This window comes from Culex quinquefasciatus, chromosome 1 (assembly GCF_015732765.1).
Source record: "Culex quinquefasciatus strain JHB chromosome 1, VPISU_Cqui_1.0_pri_paternal, whole genome shotgun sequence".
Classification (NCBI taxonomy): Eukaryota; Metazoa; Arthropoda; class Insecta; order Diptera; family Culicidae; genus Culex; species Culex quinquefasciatus.
The window spans coordinates 38,018,414-38,041,013 of NC_051861.1; the positions used below are offsets into that span (position 1 = coordinate 38,018,414).

Sequence of the window (22,600 nt, forward strand, 5' to 3'; positions counted from 1 at the left end):
AAATTCATTATAATTAATTATAAAAGAAAACGAAACAAAAAAACAGATGTTGTTCAAGTCTCATCCAAACATTCCCTCATTTTCTAAAGCCAATATCTCAGCAACGAATGGTCGAATTTTCAATGTTGAAAGATTAAGCTTTTGTGAAATTTTATGATATTTTCGGAAACAATATTTTGAAACATTTTGGAATCAAGACTAACATTTCAAATGGGCGTAATATTGTTTTTTTTTTTCTTCAAATGGATGGGATTATCACAATACAATTTGTCAGAGTTTTTTTGTACAGCAATTCCATTTGAAAAGAGCCTAAACCGAAAAAAATTCTCCGATCGGGTTAAAAAAAATTCTGGGAGTTCCTTGCCCAACATAATTAGACCCTTATTTTTTTGTTTGGCCATTAGGGTGACCTACATCGTGCTAGGGTGGTTCAAAAAATGGCAATTTTCGTCATTTTACGCAAAAACTTCTTTTTTCGAAAAAAACATATCTCCGCGCCATTTCATCCGATTTTAGCTGTCTTAGACGCGAAAGAAAGGTGGTGAATTTAGCTATTTGGGAAAAATAGTAAGAAGTTTCTAAAATCTAGCTTACCATTTGAAAAAGTCGCATGAAAACTTATAATGGCGTTTTGACCGTGTCTTGATCAAAGAGCCTATGTCTGAAAATATTTTTATCGGATTCCTCGGAAAATTTCACATAACATATAAAAAAATTGGCGATGTCGAACCGTACGTGTTGTATTACGTTATTTATTACCATGCCATAGTTTCGTAGTTTATGGACACTCCCTACAAACGTCATTCATTCATGCGCGCTTTCTCTTTCTTTCCCACTTTTCATTCATTCTGTATCCGAGTGCCGAGCAGTACAGTCGTGTCAATAAACGTTAGTTTGTTAAGTTAATCAAACATGTTTTAATTGACTACCAAATAAAACAGTACGTTTCCAAGATATGATTTTTTGAAAATATAAACTGAGTTTTTCGACGCGCCACGCGCAAAAACAGAAAAATGACGAAATCGGCTGAAAATCAACTTTTTCACTAAAACTGCGATAACTTTTGTTACATTGTTACATTAGCTTGTAACAGTCGAATTTAATCAGAGTGAAACGAGTGCTTGTTTACGGTTCAACTCTTTATTCTCTTCTCTTCAGTGCGCCCAGTTTTATTTCCCAAATGCAAATCATAACAATCTCCCCTTTCTGCGAGTAATTCGGTTGTTGTATGTCACTTTATCCCTCGATCTCATAATCCTCGAACCGAAGTGGGCGTCGAGTTTCTCGCTGCGGTCGGCCTCGCTCTCCTGCAGAAATGTCTCCCATGGGAGTACTCGTCTTCGACGCTTGAAGCGTTGACGGTGTGACCCATTCGGTTGAAGACGACTCCTCGTGTTGTTCCTCAGACGGACCCGGTTCGGTCAGCCGCTTCAAGTGCGATGAGTTTCGACGGTACTGTTTACCACTCTCAGTTTGAACCACAACACTGTTTCCACTTTTCTGCACAACGGTAGCTGGTTCCGGAAGATACGCCGCGGACAGCTTGTTTTGCGGAACCAAGTTTCGCATGAGAACTCGATCACGAGGTTGCAGGTCCGATTCTCGAGCGTTGTGAGCGTCGTCATAGTAGATCTTTGCTTTTTGCGTGTACACCCAGTTGTGATCTCTAACGTCAGGTCCGTCGTCTCGTTCCGTGTTTGGATCACTCGTCATCTGCGGGATCCAATCCTTAAGCTTTCTTCCGAAAGCCAACTCTGCTGGTGACCGTCCGGTTGCCGGATGAGGGATCATCGAGTACACGTAGTTTGCTTCCTCCAGGTCTGCCTTCCAGTCAGTTCCGTTCACGTGAGCTATCTTCAGCGTCTTCAAGATGTTGCGATTTTGTCTTTCGACCTCACCGTTGGCCTGCGGCCAGTAAGGCGTGGTATGCTTCAGCTCGATCCCGTAGCGTTTGCCGAACTCTGTTATTTGGTGACTTGTAAAGTTCTTCGCGTTGTCCGACATCAGAATCGACGGAAATCCCAGTCGCAAGAAAGCCCGGCTAAGTTTGTCAATTACAGCATCAGATGTGGTCGATTGGAGTACTTCAGTAACTCTGTATCGGCTGTATAGGTCGATGATCACCAAAATCGATTCTCCGGAAGGCAGTGGACCCAAGATGTCCATGGCCAGCGTGTGCCAAGGTTGGCATGGCAGTTCTCTTACTGCTAGTGGCTCTGGGCGAGATGGTCCACTTACCAGCTGACAATCCATGCACGATTTAACCGCACGTTCTGCTTCTTTGTCGGCGTTTGGCCACCAGACCTTGCTTCGAAGACGCTGCTTGGTTCTTTCAATACCCGGATGTCCAATGTGTGCGAGCTTCAGAACACGTTGCCGCAGCGCAGCCGGAATCACAATCCGCTCAGCTCGCATGACCACCTTATTCACTACCAGCAATTGTTCCCTGAACGGAAGATACGCCTTAACGCTGTCGTTCCATCTGCCAGTGTCCAGAGCTTCTTTGACTGCCGAAAGTTCACCGTCCGCCAACGTCTTCTCCTGGATCTCTTTCAGCGTCAGAGCGGTCGGCTTCGCTGAATCAAGAACGGCCAGAAGCATCGCTTCCCGACTTGGTCGTACGTCGTGCAGTCGCGGAACCTTGGCAGCCGCGACAGTGGGTCTGCAATGTTAACCTTGCCAGGAACGTGCACGATCCTGTACCGGAAGGACTGCAGCCGAACGGCCCATCGATCGATCCTTGGACACTTCTTGTTTTCCCCGAACAACACCTTCAGCGGTTCGTGGTCGGTTACAAGCTTGAAGAACAACCCGCGCAAGTACTGCTCTAGTCTCAGCTAACTCGACTTGATGGAAAGCCTTGGTCAGGTCCACCTTCGAGAAAACCTTACAGTTGTGCAAGTGCGGAACAATGTCGTCGAAGGTTGGCAGCGGATGATGTTGAGGAACGATGGCCTTATTTGCTGCTCGCATGTCGACACAGAGCCGAATCTCGTCCGGGTTTCCTGGCTTGGGACGTACCACCAGGCGTGAAATCCAGGGCGAATCACGCGGGGCAGGTTCGATCACGTCCTGATCCAAAAGCTTCCTTATTTCTTTCTCCACTTTCGACTGCAGCGGGATAGGGATGCGGCACTGGGTCTGTTGGACAGGTTTCACATTTTGATCAATTTGCACTGACACCGCAACTCCCTTTAATTTCCCGATCCCTCCTTCTTTCTGCTGAACGGCACAAACAGAAGTGTCGATCTTCAAGATTCCCAGCTTGGTAGCAGCAGACCTTCCCAGCAAGTTCGATCCGCCTTCCTTGACCACAAACACACGATCGCTGATATTGGAAGTTTTTGTGGCAATGTTTGTGATAAACATGCCCTTCACTTTCAACGGATGATTCCCGTACGCCATCAACCTCTTCGTGACTTCAGTGGTCTGGAAGTCCACTTTCACTTTGTTCGCCTTTAAAAACTCCCACGCTGCCTCGCTGATCACGTTGACTGCCGCTCCCGAATCGACCATCCAACGTAGCTTCACTCCACCAACACTGCAACTCACCGTTTCGCCACCCTCTGGACCGGTCGCGAAGACATAGTGAACGTTGTTGTCTTCGTCATCCGACGAATCTTCTTGCTGGGACAATTCACTTTCCGCTTCGTCCGCCACTTGTCGCACTTCCTTCTTCGACGTATCGCGTGCCTTTCTGCGGTGTGGCTTGCTGCGCGGTTTAACAGACTTCGTATTACAGCATCGCTTGAAATGCCCAACCAGCTGGCAACGGTCACATGTTTGGTCTCGAGCAGGACAGTCCTCGTTGTTGGCGTAGTGCCCGGTTTGGCCACATCGGTAACACTCTCCCTTCATGCCGGAAACACGATTAACTCCCTCCTCAGGCAGTAGATTCTTCCGATGTTTCGCAATGGTTTCCAGAGATCGTCCCAATTCGACGGTCTCCGCCAGCGTCATGTTTGGTTTGGTCAGAATTTTCGCTCGTAGATGATCGGATGAGCCCTTTTCGAAAATCTGCTCCTTGATGTTCTCCTCCAGCCAGTTTCCGTATTCGCAAAGGGCACCCTGTTCTCGAAGACGCAGGACAAACTTTTCGATCGACTCATCCGCCGCTTGTGACAGGTTCCGGAAGATGTGCCTTTCCCGCGGCAGACATTTGAGCGGCAGAAAGTAGTCGTCCAGCAACTTCACCGATTCCTTGTAGATATCCGACCCCGCTGGAATCTCCGGCTCCGCGTCTCCCCGTAGGTTGAAAAAAATGTCCTGAACGTCGCTTCCCGCGTAGTGCAACAGGTACGATCGTTTGCGTGCCGGAACCGTTACATTATTTACGTCCAGAAAAATCTCAAATCCGCGCATCCACTTCTCCCATCGACTGCAGACGGTCGAAGTATCGCTGGGGTCAAATTTGGGCAGACTACTTCCGAGATTCTCCATCATTCTTCCGACAGGTCAAGCAGCCTGTTTCGCGCACTTTTTGTTTTGTTTACTTTTTGCTCCTTTGATTACCGCCTGCCAATGTTCGAAAATACTTTCAAATTAGCACTTTTTCTACCGAATTTAATCGTCCCACGTATTTATTACAAGTTTTACGCGAGTTTTACCTCGTTCGCCAAATGTTACATTGTTACATTAGCTTGTAACAGTCGAATTTAATCAGAGTGAAACGAGTGCTTGTTTACGGTTCAACTCTTTATTCTCTTCTCTTCAGTGCGCCCAGTTTTATTTCCCAAATGCAAATCATAACAACTTTAAAATTTCAACGATGACCTATAGATGTTTGGGTATCAAAATAGGCAGTTGGACTAACTATCCAAAGGTCGTCAGTTCGAATTCCGGGGTGGATGGAAGCATAGGTGTATAAAGAGGTTTGCAATTGCCTCAACAATCAAGCCTTCCAACACTTAGTTTCGAGTAGGAATCTCGCAATCGAGAACGCCAAGGCAATGCTGTAGAGCGAATAATTTGATTTTTTTTATCACTATTTTTGGTGTCAAAAAACCTGCGACCTTTTTCTGTACCTACAGATCAAATAGCTTAAGAAAAATTACTTTTAGGGGAAAAGGGGCCTAATGGTCCTGAGAGCAATTCTCTACGAAATCGGCCGAGTTCGACCATTTTAATTTTTTTTTTTGTATTTTTAATCTGACTCAAACTTTGTCAGGGTTGTATTATTAGAGATCCTAAATAGGGACACTAGTCCCTATGACCAAAGAAGCTTTTTGTGTCATTGGTTACATAAACATATTTTTTTTTATTTTCGAGATTTTTTACATATTTTAGGAGACAAAACCCCGCAACTTTTGAGCCATCATAGAGAAGTATGGTTAAAAAATTTGCCGTCGAGTTATTTTTGGATAAAATCGAAATTATACACCAAATAAATGTGACCTAAATTTTTTTATGTAAAATTGAATTTGCAATCAAAAAGTACTTAACAGATTTTTTGATAAAGTCAAAATAGTGACCATGAGTAAACATTTCTATTTTTTTAAAGTTCAGAAAATTTGCTATGAAATTGTCTAAGAGACATTGAAGATTGTACCTCTGCTTGCTGAGAAGAGAGCTACTTAAAGAAGAGCAATTCTCTGAGATTTCGGTCAATCAATTTTTTTTTGTATTCTTTAATCCGGCTGAAACTTTTTTGATGCCTTCGGTATGCCCAAAGAAACCATTTTGCATCATTAGTTTGTTTATATAATTTTCCATACAAATTTGGTAGCTGTCCATACAAAAATGATGCATGAAAATTAAAAAATCTGTATCTTTTGAACGATTTTGAGATGATCGATTTGGTGTTATCGGCAAAGTTGTAGGTATGGATATGGACTACACTGAAAAAAATGATACACGGTAAAAAAAAACACTATTTTTATTTATTTTTTTATATAGTTTAAGATCGGAAAATTTCACGAATGTTTCATATTTTAACATTGTAAATCGGACCATTCAATGCTGAGATATCGACATTAGAAAATGGTGAGTTGTTTGGGTGAGACTTAACCTTTGCATGGCAATATCTCATGTCGTATCAACAAAGTTCAAAAAAGCAAAATATAGAGAATTTTCTCAGCTCTTCAAAAATATTTTTTTCAAAGGTGGGCAAACATGGGCATTAATTAAAAAAATGAAAAACTGTGACTATTTTCAAAAAAAGTTACATAAAAATGGCTTTAACTTGAAAACGGTGCACTTTTTGAAAAAATCACTAAGGTACTTTTTGATTGCAAATTCGATTTTACATCGAAAATTGAAGTTGAAAAATTTTTGCGACCACAATTTCGATTTTTTTGTAAAAAATCTGTATTAATTCAAAAATCATAACTCGGTTGAAGAATTTTTGCCCATTCTGGAAATTTCTGGAAAGTTGGCATTTGATGTCCTCTTAAACATAACAAAGAATAAAAAAAAATAAAAATATTATTTTTTTTACCGTGTATCTTTTTTTTCAGTGTAGTCCATATCCATACCTACAACTTTGCCGAAGACACCAAATCGATCAAAAAACTCCTTCAAAAGATACAGATTTTTTGATTTTCACATATCATTTTTGTATGGACTGCCGCCAAATTTGTATATAAAATTTGTGGACAAACTAGTGATGCAAAATGGCTTCTTAAAGCATACCAAAGGCACCAAAACAGTTTCAGCCGGATTAAAAAATACAAAAATTAAAATTAAAGAAAAAAGACCGACCGATTCCGTAGAGAACTGCTCAGAAAAAGAAACATGAAAATTGAAGTTTTCCAAGTCTTACTCAAACAACCCACCGTTTTCTAATGTCGATATCTTGTTTTTTTATCAGATTGTTTATTGTTTATTCGTCAAGCTTATGTAGACTACTTACAATTTTCTTACAGGACTAACATTTCAAAAGGGCGTAATATTGAATGTTTGACCCTGAATAAAAAAAAAATAAGAATAAGGAAATTGATATTTTGTGAAAAAAAACGTTAATAAAAACATCATTTTTTTTCTGGATAGTCCTCATCAATACATACAACTTTACCGAAGACACTAAATCATCAAAATTCCATGAACAGTTACAGTATTTCGAATATTTACGTACCATTTTTGTATGAACAGCTGCTTAAGTTGAATAGAGACTTGTATGGGTGAACCAATGACACAAAATGGCTTCTTTAGTGATAGGGAAGGCCCCCAAATCAAAATCAAAAATTGCGAACAAATGGTCGAAATCGGCCAATTTTGTATCAGCACATCGACGTTTCATTACAGCTTCTTACATTTTTTTTAAACTGAAATAAATTCATTAGTAGGCAGAAAGCATGAGATTTGATTGAAAATCAACACATAAGATGGAAACAAGACTAATAAAATTTTAACCCGGCTGAATTATAAGATTTTCTCTTTTTTCTGAATCCCAATTAGAATCCAACGATTTCTTTGAACACTCCTTCTCCAGAACCAACTCTCTTCAATTTGGTTTCTCTCACTCTCCCGCTCAACTCGTGCTGATAATGTCCAGAAACCAGCAGAGATCGCCCAATCCGGCACACCAGTTCAACAAGTGCCCACCAAGGAGATGGATCGATCACAGCAGTTGCTCTTCGTCGTGCTGGGGACGGTTTTGCTATTCATTGGCCAGGTCATTTCAGAAGATGCGCTGTTTGGCTACAAGGAAGATCCCGAGGATAATCCGTACCGGTTAAATGCAAATGTGAGTAGTTGTGGGGGATTTCGCGATGTTTTGTTCTTTGCATTCCAAACTGCTTGTAATCTTAGAGTCACTAGTCAATTGTTACACTCATGATTTAATTGGTGATACAACAAGTGCTTCAGAGGAAAACTCGGTTCTGAAATTGGACGAATTACCCCACATTTGGAACCTGAGATCGCAAAAAGACAAAAAACACAAAACGCGAAAGATGACGCATCTCGTTCAGAAGGAAGGTCGAGGACTCGTGTGCGCGCTCCGCGCTTCAAGAACAAGGTCAACGCTGATAGTGTGAAGTCGCGGAGATTCCGGAGCCTGATTCGCTCGAACGATGACGATGAATAGTTTTTAACTGCGACCGACGCGGAATGCGAAGGAATTAATGACACCGCGAAGATGCCGTTATGTTTGAAGTTTTGGAGCTTTATGGTGACAGAATTTTTAACATTTAGTAAAATTAAAAGTTTGCAACATTCAGGTTAGATAAGTTTTATATAGAATTTCCAGAGTTATATAATTTTTTATACTAAGTAGGGGAAATATGCCCATTTTAATCACTCTAAGCCGTTCGACCAATTCTCATCACTTTGCCGTTTTCCGCTATTAAATCAACATTTACAGATATTTCAACAATGGCGAGTTGCTTGCTCACTTTAATTCGAGCTATTTATAACTTTGGAACAGTCAAAAACACTTTTAGAAAGCCGTAATTCATGAACAAAGTGCTGATAGGCCGATAATAGAAATAGGCTGAAAAAGGGTATAGTTCCCCTAGTTAGTAAACTTTATATTCAATCCCAATTATTTTTTTAATCAGTCAAGGAGACTGGATTTATGGAGATTTGTCAACAAAAACCTTTATTTATGTTAATTTTTTCGAAAGGCTTACAAACTTTTTTTGCACCTTTTTTGATGTTTGTAATAGTATTTGTTATTATAGAACTTTTTATAGAAATCATTTCTTCATGAGATATTTGTAGCAAAATGTTCGACATGAGTTTCTGAACAAAACGTAGTGCTTTAAATTGTTTACATGTTTCATCACAATAGGGGAAATATACCTTTTCTAATCAAACACCTATCTTCGTCATATGAAGAGTTTGATGCTCAATAAAAGCTCCAAAAATACTATTTAGGCTATAAACTTACCAGCAACAGTACCGCCACGAGTAAGCACGCAAATGTATGCCACTCACTGGCCAAAAAGATCAAATTTAATGCACTTTTGATCATAATTTCAATTGTGCGAGACCATTTCTTATCATTTTGATGGCACACACATCCACACGCAAGATGAGAGCTTAACTGCTTAACGAAAGTCGCCATCAATATCTTTTCACTTGCGCTAACGATTTCAAAGCGCTTAAGATATGAAATTGCTTCCAACTACTGGCAAAATGTTCTTTTACACATTAGTTAGTCACTCACTTGAAAAATAATCCCGAAACATGTAAATAATGAGCAAGCGTCATCAAAAACAAACGCGCCAAGTCTTTTGACGTTTGAATTTTGACGACCCATTCCAATCGAAGACTGAAGAAAACCAAGCGAGAAGCGAAGGCAAATAAAGAACAAAGGGTGGCCACCAACATGCTGGTGCAGCGCCTCTTGGAGTGAGCCAGTGATGCCAGGAAACTTTCTCTATAAATGCTACTTTTCGCGAGTGTTCGCTTAAAATTTCATCAATTTTGGCAGCACTAAGCAGACCCAAAAGAGTGCTGGAAGAAAAAAAGAACTAAGCTGAAAATAGAAAAATGGGCGTGGCTCAATGCACTCGACTGATTAGAATGAATTTTGGAAATGTTTTTTTTAAATGCTTGTAATAGGAATAGCATAACTATTATCAAAAGTGAAAATAAACAGAAATGTTCACAAAAACTTGCTCTACTCGTTGGTGTACTAGGTTTTAGTAAATTTCAAGGAACACTCCAGACTATCCAGCATCATTCAAACACGACCGCTTATTAGGCTTAAAATGGGTATTAGGGTGCAATATGAAAATCGATTTTCCAGCACAGCACTTTTTCAGTTCCTTTTGGGGTCCTAAACAACTCCCCAAAGTTTGGGACCGATTGGTTTAGTCCTCACTTTGCGCAAAGCGATTCAATTTTCCATATAAATTTGTATGAGGAAAACCATTTTTTAGGATTTTGATATTTAACAATTCGACGTTTCATGCCATATCAAAACCGGACTCATATTCGGATGCTCTGGAAGGTGCTCTACAACTTTGCCGAAGAGAGTAACTTGCTCCTGAAAGAAGATTTTTTTTTTCATAAAATTATTTTTATTAGGTCCTTTTCGGTACTGGGACCTGGTTAGGACCGAGTCGGCTTTTGTAATTACATTTGACTTAATAACTACAGAGGATCTTGTGTGTAAATGTTAGTGGAAGGGGAGCCGATTACCCGCGGCCTACTCGGGGTTAGTAGGGAAGGGATTGATGTTAAAGACAAGGCGTGGGAAGGGAAGGGGGATTGTGTAGGGGTCTTGGTTGACTCTTCTGGCCTTTGCGTTTTGTCCTCAGCCGCAACTCGGTGTCCAGCTGCTGGGGCGACCTTGCTTTGCTTCCGGTGCAATCCAGAAACGACGGCTTTGTACGAAGGCGAGTTATACTGACAGAAGGAAAACTAACTGAAGGAAAACTAACTGGAAGAAAACTAAATAGATATTTTGGAATCTGAGAGGAACTGATAGATCGGATAGAGAACATCAAGGTCAAGTAGAGATAACGCGTCTCGCATCGGGATTTCTGGTGGTCTTCCTCGGGCCCTGAGGGTGTCTTTCAACTTAATTCTGTGAGCCTGGTGATCTGGACACGCCCATACGAGATGGTCGATGTCCTGATAACCCTGCCCACAGTCGCAAAGGTTCGTATCACTCATGTTGATACGGTAAAGATGAGCCTTGGACGAGTAATGGTTCGACATAAGGCGGGACATCGTTCTGATGAATCCACGCGTCAAGTCTATTCCCTTGAACCAGGCTTTTCTTTGCACCTTAGGTCGTATGGAATACATCCAACGTCCCATGGTGTCGCCGTCCCATTGTGTTTGCCAATCAAATCAGAACATTAACTTTCGACCACTTGCGGAAAAAATGGAAACTATTTTCAGTTTTTTTTTTAATTTCTAGAATCGCACCCCAGTGTACATTCCCGGTCGCTGCGGCTTCAACGAAATCCTCTACCCGGGTGACCAAGCCGACGATTGGGTGTGCGATTGCCGTCCCGGTAAGCTTCCCTCCCATACCCTTCACTTCAAACACTTCATAAACCTACACCTCTTCAATATCATCCACAGCGCACGTGTACCACCCGGCTTCTGGCGGATGTTACGCCCTCTTCACGCAAGCTTACTGCGCGGCCGGTGAGTTCGTCGAGATCCCCCCGGGAGACAAACTGCCCCGCTGCACCAAGAACCCCTGCCCGGAGAAGCAGGTCCAGTTCCGCGAAAAGTGCGTCACGCTGAACCGCAACAACGAGGGCACGTGTCCGACGGTGCAGCACATCCGGCACGTGGTCGGCGTGAACGAGACGACGCTGCAGCTAGACTGCCTCAGCTACGGCACCATTGACCTAAAGCGGCCCCAGAAGCAGCGGGTGGACGTGATGGAGGATCACAGCGACGAGATGGCCATGCCGAACTTGACCAAGATTAACGATGTCGTGCTGGCGAACATGGAGGGACATTTGTTCTTTTTGACCGCGACCAGGTGTGCGATCGGATCGGCGGCACACATGAACGGGACTTGCGCCAATTAGTTTCGATTTTTTTTTGCCTCCATTTCGTAGCATCGTTGATTGGAAGGCACGTCGACAGGGAGTCTTTCTTTCGAAATAAACCCACTTTTTTTAAAAGCTCTCGTAATAAAAACTAAAAACTATATTCGCGAACCACCTAAGAACCCGTCTTACCTTCCTCAAGCTCCTCGTCATCGTCCGGTCCGTCAACTTCCCGTCCGCCGGGAAACGGGTTCGAACTTTTGGCCTGGTGTTGCTCCATCGTTTGCAGGAACGGTGACTGGCGGAACTCGGGCCAGTTGATGAACTCGTTGAACAATGTGAGGACTTGGGACGGGGTTAGTTCGCCAAATTCGGTGAAGATGTTCATTTTTGGGGGGAAGTCGTTTGCTTGGAGTGGGGAGGAAGTTCGGCGGAAAGTCGGGAGGTCTTCAGAGTTAGGTTTTGTGGGAGGTGACGGACAGACTTGGTGCTTTGAGGGGACGTAGTTTTGGTTGAGGATGAGACGGGCGCCGCAGTGAGGGATCCAGCGTCTGAAAGAACGAATTTAGTAAAATATTATTTCATCGAATCAAATATGATCGAATTTAACTCACTCCAACGCCGGTATCACTCGGTTCCTCCGGCTGATCATGTTCTGCGTCACGAAGAACGCCAGCAGCCGCAGATTGTCCGGCAAACAGTGCTCGTGCAAATCCGCCCGCGGCACAATCCGCATCACGTACCACTCGTCAGCGCCGACCAGCCCGAGCTGCCAGTGCTGGGTTCGATACTTTCTGTTTCCGGCGTTCGCCGGCCAGGGCAGAAAGTCTCGCCGTTTGATTTTCCCCAGAAACTGATGCTCGAAAAACAGTTGGAAGAGAACCGATCCGCTGCGGTACAGTTTGTACCCGGCGTCTTTGGTGCATGTTAGGTGCACGTAGAGTAGGGGAGGCACGACTAGAACCAGCTCGCATCGACCCAGTCCATACAAGCCCTTCTTATTAACAACGGAATATAGCAAAGTTTTGAAAAACCTCAACGTCGAAACGATGCTGAACAGTCGGAAGTTGATGCCCTCGTCCATCCACCGTTTCCTCGGCAGTCCTTCCAGCAGCTTCTCCAACCTTCCACCCCGATCTAAACTGTCCAGATAGATTTGTTTCCACTGGCCGTTAAAGTCTCCACTTTTCAGCTCCACCCTCGATCCCTCAAACTGCCGCAGTCCCTCCTGGAACCAGTCATCGTACTCAATCAACAGCAACCGGTTGACCTTCTTACTTTTGAGCAGTTCCTTCGTCAACAATCCCGATCCCGGATTAACCTCCGCCAGCAGCGTGTCCTCAGCAAGATCCGCCGTCACAAGCTTCGCTACATCCCTGGCCGCTTCCTGCGATGCCAGGTAGAACCGTTCCGTGTTCTGGGAGCCGCGTTTCAACAAATAAGCCGGAAACCTGTCCAACGTTTTTGCCGAGAAGTTCTCCTCGAGTTCGCGGATTTTCTCCGGTTTTCGTTTGGCACGTTCCTTGGCTGCTGGTGGCGGAGGCAGGACATCGGCAGCGACGGATGTGGTGCAGCGTCGGAAGTGATCGTGCAGTACATTCCGGCGGGTGAGTAGGCGCAGCAGCATTTTTTAGAAAATCGAACGTTTTGAAACGCGCGCGGCGAGATGTAAACAAAAATCTTTTCAACAGCTGATTGGGAAGTGTTGCCAGTTGAGCATCAAAAGACTGGTAACGCCAGCAGGTGTTACGTATTTTAGAAAGGGAAAGACACTGCAATTAAATGTAATTGGGTACTAAAGCCCTATGCAAATTTTTATGTACAACGGTAAAAAAAACGATTAAAAACCAATTCTGATCACTTTTTTTCATTTTTATGCAAAAATTTTTTTTTGACAAGACAACATTTTTTCGCTGGATCAACTATGGTCCCCTTGGAACGAGCTGTCAAGTAGCAGCTTTTCTGTCAAGAAGGACCGCGAGGTTATTTTTTCAAAATTGAATTAAAATCCATTTTAACACTCAAACGCTCAGGTAGTCATTTGACCCTATTTTTCTTAGATATCCCATAACTTTTGATAGAATTGACCAATTTGGATGCTTTCGGTTGCAAAGATCCAGATTTGTCTATATTTTGAACTGCCAGATGGGGACAAATGTGGTCCATTTTACCGGAGATATTCCGGATTCTGTTAGTACCTCGGCCCTCCTATATGGGTATTTGGCCAATATTATAAAAACTTTTCAACAGAAAAATTTCGGAAATGATGCAAAACTACAAGGCATCATCCTAATACATCATTCTGCAAAAATAATTGACATGGTTAAGTCCTACGGGGCAGCGGAGCCGGTTCCAGTTGGGCAACAATTGACATCAGCTCAGTGAACCGTTTCCGGATAGAACCTGTTCCGGTGCCCGAAGGTCTTCAGCATGTCATGTATCTATGCAGGATGATGTTTTAGGATGATTCCTTGAAGTTTTGCATCATTTCCGATTTTATTCTGTTGAAAAGTTTTTATTATATTGGCCAAATATCCATTTAGGAGGGCCGAGGTACAACAGAATCCGGAATATCTCCGGTAAAAATGGACCACATTTGTCCTCCGTCTGACAGTTGAAAATATAGACAAATCTGGATCTTTTGCACCCGGAAGCATCCAAATTGGTCAATTCTATCAAAAGTTATGAGATTTTTAAGAAAAAAAATAGGGGTCAAATGACTACCCGAGCGTTTGAGTGTTAAACTCTTTGTGGTCGTACAAAGGGTCATTGTACTCAGAAAAATAAGCTTTATCGCTGTAAACAACAATATCAGCAATCTAAGCTTCATTTTAGGACCCAATTTGAACCATTTATTTTAGAAACTCGAAATCAAAAATTCGAAGCATACAAATTTTATGAATTTAAGACTGTCTGCAGCGCGAAGTTTTATAAATGTTTCAAATTGCGAGCAGTTTTAAATTTTTAGAACTGGCGGAAATGAAACTAGAACACGATACTCGCAACGCGCTGATCTAAATGTTGTTTCAAAAAATGCTTTTGATTGTGTGCGTATGATTATCAACACAGCATCATACACCCTTACCAAAAATCATGATTTTTTGAGTTCCAAATCCCACTTTTCATACGAATTTTTCAGTTCAACCCATATAACCATTTTTATGGTTGTAGTACCTGAACTCAAAAAATCGTATGAAAAGTGGGATTTGGAACTCAAAAAATCATGATTTTTGGTAAGGGTGTAGTGTGTGTGTAAGAAATCGTGGATAACTCTATATATCTGATTTTTTTTTGAAACTGAGTTCTATTCCAGTTCCAAATCGTCTCATGTTTGAAACAAACTCGTCGAGCAGTTTTATTTCGGTTTCAAAATACTGCTCGAAAAATAAAACTGCAACTCAGCGTTGCGGGTGGTCTGTTTCAGTTCTACTTGAAAAATGAAACAGCTAGAACAAAGTAGAGCCGCGTTGCAAGTAGTCTAAAAATGTTGAATGTTTTTAAACTAACGAGCACTTCCTGCTCAACACAGGAATTTTGTAGGTATTTTTTTCTCGACCTCCTCCGATGTCAGTGTAACTTTGTAGACATTGTCGTGATCCGGGCACGCCAGCTTCGTTTTCGGACAAATATTTTTAAACCGTTTTTCGGACGAATTTAAAACGCGTGTTTCCGTGCCAAAACGTACAACAAGACTGATTTATTTTCCAACCTTGATTCTCACGCTCTCATTTTCTCATCTCTCTTTTTGCCTCTCTCGTAAATGCTCACGATTTCCAACACAATCAAAGACATGAACTCTACTGTAATTTGCTCTCTTTTTATCCTTCTCTAAACTTCTACTGCCTTTTGCATGCTTACAAACACAAACACAATCATTCTAATTTAGCTGAACCCTATTCCCTACAGACATGTTATCAATACAGTTTGTCTAGGAAACAGTTTGGCCAATGTTTGACAGATCCAAACGCCCTTTACGCCCAGCAAAACTGGCAGTGTTATATATGCGCAAAACATACGTTGCCAGTGCCAATTTATTTTGCATCGGCCAGTCTGTTTCCCCTGGACAGTCTGTTGTTATCAAGGGCTAGGACAGAGCGTTACTGAGGGACTCAATTTCTCACAATGACTCAAACAAAATATTTTAAATTTCAGAGCCAACGGCTAGCGGACATTTTAGCCACGTTGACGTCCATGGCGCTGGAATCTGCCACAAACTCGATTCGTTTTTGTGCTATCAGTCACCGCCGCTAATACTTATCAAAACTTTGTTTAATTTTGAGTTTTTCTACTGACACAAAATCCAAAATATTTGGCACAGGGCCTGATTTTCTTCAATACAGTAAATACAACTTTCATATTCCTTCTCATCAATACCAATTTCCCCGTTTCCTCCTTCGTTTCAATGATTCTCCTAATGTGGCAACCGGAACCCTCCTCCCGAAAAAGCGTGCCTTAGCATCCGTCGAAGCAAACGGATTATTAAGAGAGAGAAAGCTTCTATTGATGACCATCGCATCAAAGTTCAGCCCACCGTTCAACACCGTTCTTTGCGCACCTCCTCGAAATCCACCGGTTGCTTCGCCACACAATCCGATGGTTTGGGTTTCGCATCGTTCCAGTCATTGGCCGAGATCATCTGCGTGGTGGTGACACCGGTGACGGCCGGCACGGCAGCAACAGCCGCAGACAGATCGGCTTCCACCCGCCTGAATGGCCGAAATCGGCTACACTGTAACTGAAAATCACACTACTCGGACAGCATCCTTCCTCTAGCGCAGAAAACTCCTTCCGGATGGTCACGGAGCTGGCAAAAAAATCCGGCAGCATTTTCTCATGCACAGGGAACTCCTTCCGGATGATGTTTGCTGGTTTCGTAACCATGCGGAACGAGTTCCCTGCGCAAGAGGGAGGAAGCTGTTTGGACTTCCGATAGTCAGAGCCGGCAAAAACATCCGGAAGGAGTTCCCTTTACATCAGGGTGGATGCTTCTTGGCTTTCTGAAAGTTTTTGCTGGTTCCCACATAAGGTATTGGGGTCCTTTTCGACCCCAAACTTTAAAAAATCGTCACAAATCCAGTTTTTGACCGATTCCGGTTCTTTTGGTCACAAATGAAAGCTTAAGATGTCCCCTTTTCGAAACCGACATAGAAAACCGGATTTGGACACCAGTGGCCACGGGAATCGGTTAAAACCGAAAAAAGACCTTTTTGAGACCCCAACTTTGACGACCTGTATCTCCGGCAAATTTCAACCAATCAGGATGCTCCGGGTTGCATTAAACAAGTATTTACCTGTACTTTGACTACACATATTAATATCAGGGCCAGGTGACCTACCGGTTCCGGAAATCCGGAACATCCGAAAAGTTCATGTTTTAATGTTTTACACATATATGTGATACAAATACTCTCACAATGGTTGAGTTGATCCATAAAACTTACTAAAAATACAATACACAATTGCCAGAACCATTCTGGAGTGTTAGTGGCCACTTCCGGGTATCCTGGAACCGGTTCCCGAGTACCCGATGAACGGCCAACTTGACTTTTTTGGTGAAAACCCATCATGTTGCACTTCAAACTCCATGAAATTGAAAGATATGTCCATCTTTGGTAATGCCGCTATTAGCTGAGCCATCCTGGCCAATCTGGAACCAGTTACCGGTGGCCCCTTGGGGACACTTCCGGAATATGAGAGAAACCCTATCATCCGATATATCAAACTTCATAAAATTGAAAGATATGTCAATCTACGGTCATGTCGTTGTTCACTGACCCATTCTGGCCAATCTGGAACAGGTTACCGGTGGCCCCTTGGGGACCCTTCCGGAATATGAGAGAAATCCTATCATCCGACATATCAAACTTCATGAAATTGAAGGATGCAGGCACCTAGCTAGGGGGTGGGCTTCGGGCAAACCGCCCCCTGAAATTTTTGGAATACATATGGAAGAGAGAGGGAAGAAGAACAAAAAAGAAGAAAAATTCATGTTCAAGCCCCCTCCGGACCAAAATTCTGGCTACACTTCTGGAAGGATGTGTCAATCTACGGTCATGCCTTTGTACGCTTATTCATTCTGGCAATTCTAAAACTAATTCCCGGTGGCCTCTTGGGGACGCTTCCAGAATATGAGAGAAACCCTATCATCCGATGTATCAAACTTCATGAAATTCATAGATATTTCAACCAACGGTCAGCGATCAAATGCATAACCGTAGATTGACATATCTTTCAATTTCATGAAGTTTGATATGTCGGATTATAGGATTTCTCTCATATTCCGGAAGTGTCCCCAAGGGGTCACCAGTAACCTGTTCCAGATTGGTCAGAATGGGTCAGTGAACAACGGCATGACCGTAGATTGACATATCTTTCAATTTCATGAAGTTTGATATGTCGGATTATAGGATTTCTCTCATATTCCGGAAGTGTCCCCAAGGGGCCACCGGTAACCGGTTCCAGATTGGCCAGAATGGGTCAGCAAACATCGGCATGACCGTAGATTTACATATCTTTCAATTCCATAAAGTTTAATATCCAACATGACAAGGTTTCATAAAAATAATCAAGTTGGCCATTTTTCTGGTATCCGTTTCCATGTTAACTGGCCATTTGGCCAATAAGCATGGTGATTCTGGAAGGCGTCTTCTGTTTTTGTAGTATGTTTTTTGTTTCAATAAAAAAATATAATTGAAAATGGTGAAAGCTTTTATGTTTTCTTAAAAATGATGTCGAATCATTTTCATGAAACTGCCATACACAATAGTTCAGCAACCACCGGTAAGGTTGCCGGGTAGTAATTTGCTAACCCAATTTAGCAACGACCGGTGTGGGACCGGGTGACTAAACTAAAATAGAAGCGTTACGGGTTAATAAAATAGCAACAATTTCCGCAACGCACCGGTAATGATGCTCTTAGTTTACAAATTTGCGTGTATTTTTTTTATAACTTTGTTATGGTTTTATGTCTGAATGTCTGTGACAAAACTCGTCCTGGAAATGGCAACACTTCTCTGAACTGACGTTTCTCTTAAAAGAAAACGTAACGCCACCCCGCAAACTTGTTTGTTTTGGTCCGTTTTGTTTATTTTGAAAAGCCGGGTTGAAATTTCTCAAAAAACGTTTTTCTCCATCTCCATCCAATCAAATAGAAACGATCATGCCCCGCAAGTGCATCGTCCTCGGGTGCGACACCAACCGGCACTACTACGAGCATGGCGTGCGGTTCTTCGCCTTCCCGCCGGCCGAGTACGTCGAGCAGCGGGACCGTTGGCGCCAGCTGGTGGGCCGCGACCCGGACTGGCGCATCCCTACGCTTTCCTGCGTTTGCCAGCGCCACTTCCGGCCGGAAGAGTTGCCGACGGAGCGGAAGCTCCCGGTGGAGGTGGTTCCGTCGGTGAATTTGCCCACCGAAGGGGAGGTGGTGGAAGAGCCGGAACCGGCTGCGAAGCGACAACGGGTGACGGAAAAGGTGGTTCACATTGAGATTGTTGCCAATGAGGGTTGTGAGGAGCAACAGATTGTTTGTAAATTTTGTGGAAAGCAGTCTGCTTATTCTGAAGAGTTGGCATTTGAAGTCTTGCGGAGGAATGAAAAGGTCCGGGAGGAGATTTGGGACCTCTGTTGGACGGATGATGGTGACGAGGGGAACCTTTGCTACGGCTGCTGGCATAAGATGGTAGAATTTGAGATTTTCGTTGAACTTTGTCGGCAACGACAGGCGGAACATCATCAAGAAGAATATCTCCAAACTGATGAGGAGGAGCATGAAGTGGAGCAGGTTCTACTCTCTGATGGGCAGGAACAGGACAATCTGGACGAAGAGTTCGACGAACTGCCACAGCTCGCCGGGCTTACCGTTGAGGAGATGATCGAGGAGCTGGACAAGATTCCACCGAGAACGGTGAAGAACTCCGGAGTCGTGGTTGACAACGAATGCTGGGACTGCGGAGAAAGCTTCCCCAACGTGAACCAGAAGAAGGAGCATCGGAAGAACTGTAAACTCAAAGGGACGCCTGATTCGTTGAGAAAACAAGGTTTCGAGTGCGAAGTTTGCCACAAAACGATGAGCACCAGAGCCGGATATCGAAACCACCTGGTCAAGATCCATAGTGAAAAGCTGGAAGGCGGTTACGAAAGTTGTCCAGAAGAACTGCTGCGCCTACAATCCCGGAAACGATTGAAATGTCCGCTCTGTCAATCCCAGTTTCACCAACTCTATATGCTGAAGTACCACCTTCGGACGCACCAGGTCAAGCAGCAAAACGACATGGACGGACCGAGGATCAAGATGAAAGATCGCGACTCGACCTGCAAGATTTGCGGCAAAACCTTCGCTTATCCTCCGTACCTGGAAAAGCACATGAAGTTCCACCTAAAAGTTAGAGACTACCAGTGCGATCTATGCGATAAAGCGTTCTACCTCAAGGTAATCCAGATCCCGAACACCTAAAGTCTCTTAACACTAACCAGTTCCTTTCTCATCCACAGCAAGACCTCCAGAACCACAAAAACTCGGTCCACCTCAAGCACTGCTTTCTCTGTCCGGTTTGCGGAAAATCATTCGGCACCAAGAAGTACCTCGACCGGCATCACCGCCAGCTTCACGAAGCTCCCCGAGAGGACCTAAAGTGCCCGCACTGCTCGAAGCAGATGAGCTGTCCGGTTGCGTTACGCTACCACGTGATGACCCACACCGGCGAGAAGAATCATCGGTGCGGAGTGTGTGGCGCTGCGTTCCGAATGCGGTACGAGCTGACCCAGCACAGGATCAAGGTACATCGGGAGCGCATCGAGGGCGTGAAGCTGTACAAGCAGCAGCAGCAGCAGCAGAAGGGAGCGAGGAGGAAGGTGCGGCAGGAGGACGAACAAGTTGAAGTAGGGGATGGCGAGATGGAGGAGCTCCAAGTTGACTGAAGAAGACTGGATGAAGTAATGTTGCATGCTTTGGTATTTAATCCGAAACTTCCCCTTAGTTTTCCAGGAATTTGCAAACGCAAACTTGTAAAAGGCTGTTAAAAACTTCAATAAGCGGGACGAAAGAGCCTGGACAGATTGGTCAGCTTGTTACCGATCCAGCTGATCGTCAGTTGAAACGATGGTTCGAGCATTTTAAGCAGCAGCTGCATGTCTCGCAAACGCTGAGGGAAGTTGAAGAAGCTATGAGGTGTATGAAGTCTTACGCGGCATCATGCTGCTGTGCATAACCCTGAAGGTTCTCTGCAAAGTGATCTTGTGAGGATCAAATCGAAGATTGACACTACTCTTCGACAGCAGCAGGTAGGTTTCCGGAGCGGCATGCGTGGAACACTTCGTTTTAGACTCGAGCAAGTCAACGAATTCCAGCATTCTTATCTCTTGTGTGGGTTTGTTCAAATATTACGTCCAGAGATTTTCGGGATTTCAGCCGTTCTAGTGCATGATCTTCCGTAAATCTTCGCGGTCGACCGAGTCGTACGCGGCTTTAAAATCGATGAACATGTGGTGCGTCGGGATCTGATTATTGAAAGATTTGACGTAGCAAAAAGATTTGGTCCTTCGTCGATTTCCCCTCCACAAAACCGGCTTGGTACGTCCCAACGAAACCCTTTGCTCGCTCCGACAGACGACAGAAGATGTTCTGAGACAGCACTTTGTAGGCCGCGTTGAGAATAGTGATAGCACGGTTGTTCTCACATTCCAACTTGTCCCCCTTCTTGTAAATCTGGCCTTACTTTACTTTTTACTTTACTTTTACTGCTCAGACAACACCCGGGTCATGAGCTGTCTCCAGATGCGCTGCCACTGAACTCGGTCTTGGGCTGCTACTCTCCAATTCCGACTCGGAACTCCCACACTTCTCAGATCTTCCTCCACTTGGTCTAACCACCTCGCACGTTGCGCCCCCCTCCGCCGCGTTCCAACCGGCTCTGAATTGAACACCAACTTCACCGGATTGATAGTCTGGTTCGGTTGGCGCGCAACCAGCGCGTCCGGCATTCTCGCGACATGTCCGGCCCACCTGATCCGGCCAGCCTTGGCGACTTACCGAATGCTTTGCTTGCCATAGAGTTGCGCTAGCTCGTGGTTCATCCTTCTCTTCCATGCATTGTTCTCACGTACACCGCCAAAGATCGCCCTAAGCACTCGTCGTTCGAAAACTTCAAGCGCTTGCAGGTCCTCCTCGAGCATCGTCCACGTCTCGTGCCCGTAGAGGACGACGGGTCTTATCAGCGTTTCGTACATGGTACACTTTGCACGTCGGAAAAGATGACCAGACCGTAGGGTCTTGTGGAGTCCGTAGTAGGCATGACTACCGGTGATGATGCGCCTCCGAATTTCCCTGCTGCAGTTGTTGTCAGACGTCACCAACGATCCAAGGTAGACAAACTTCTCCACAACCTCGAACTCGTCGCCGTCGATCGTGACGCTCGGTCCTATGCGAGCCCTAAGGGACTCGGTTCCTCCTGCCAGCAGATATTTCGTCTTCACCACATTCACCTTCAATCCAACCTTCTCCGCTTCCCGCTTCAATTCGGTTTACCGCTTAGCCACCTCCTCGAACGTTCTGCCGACAATGTCCATGTCGTCGGCATAGCAGATGAACTGGCTGGACCGGTTGATGATCGTGCCCCGCATGTTGAAGCCCGCCCGCCTCATAACACCTTCAAGCCCAATGTTGAAACAGAGGCCGGAGATACCGTCGCCTTGTCGCAGTCCCTTGCGCGATTCAATCGGGGCGGACATAGCACCCGAAATCTTCACGCTGCACCGCGCCCCGCCCATCGTTGATTTCACCATTCTGACCAGCTTCGCGGGAAAGCCGTTCTCGTACATGATCTTCCATAGCTCTTCGCGATCGACCGAGTCGTACGCGGCTTTGAAATCGATGCAGCAAAAAGATTTGGTCCTTCGTCGATTTCCCCTCCACAAAACCGGCTTGGTACTTGGTTTGGTACGTCCCAACGAAATCTTTTGCTTGCTCTGACAGACGACAGAAAATGATCTGAGACAGCACTTTGTAGGCCGCGTTGAGAATAGTGATGGCTCTGGGCCGGTCAGGTATGAAGCCTTTCCAGGATTGACTGAGGTTCTTGTAGAACGTATGCGTTTCATTGGAGCGATACAGCTGTTCCATGTCCTGGCACTCCAACTCTTCCAGGCGGCCGACCATCGATGAGAACATGGTCGATTTGCGTCTCTGTGTCGTTTGGTGA

At 44.3% G+C, this 22,600-nt stretch overlaps 3 protein-coding genes across 3 annotated transcripts; 2 read left to right on the forward strand and 1 right to left on the reverse strand.

The window, feature by feature from the left end:
- Positions 1 to 7,506: 7,506 nt before the first annotated feature.
- Positions 7,507 to 11,564, forward strand: LOC6035067. Its single transcript, XM_001845251.2, has 3 exons — positions 7,507 to 7,684; positions 10,817 to 10,913; positions 10,984 to 11,564. Exons 1-3 carry the CDS (start codon positions 7,550 to 7,552, stop codon positions 11,442 to 11,444), a joined length of 693 nt encoding a protein of 230 aa, XP_001845303.1. The 5' UTR covers positions 7,507 to 7,549; the 3' UTR covers positions 11,445 to 11,564.
- On the reverse strand, positions 11,538 to 13,101 carry LOC6035066 (dimethyladenosine transferase 2, mitochondrial). Its single transcript, XM_038248628.1, has 2 exons — positions 12,020 to 13,101; positions 11,538 to 11,956 (listed from the first exon to the last, which is right to left on the reverse strand). The coding sequence occupies exons 1-2, from the start codon at positions 13,030 to 13,032 to the stop codon at positions 11,581 to 11,583; spliced, it is 1,389 nt and encodes a 462-aa protein (XP_038104556.1). The 5' UTR covers positions 13,033 to 13,101; the 3' UTR covers positions 11,538 to 11,580.
- Positions 13,102 to 18,453: 5,352 nt separating this feature from the next.
- LOC6035065 (zinc finger protein 670) lies at positions 18,454 to 20,336 on the forward strand. The gene is made up of 2 exons (XM_038258299.1): positions 18,454 to 19,833; positions 19,896 to 20,336. The coding sequence occupies exons 1-2, from the start codon at positions 18,565 to 18,567 to the stop codon at positions 20,319 to 20,321; spliced, it is 1,695 nt and encodes a 564-aa protein (XP_038114227.1). The 5' UTR covers positions 18,454 to 18,564; the 3' UTR covers positions 20,322 to 20,336.
- Positions 20,337 to 22,600: the final 2,264 nt, after the last annotated feature.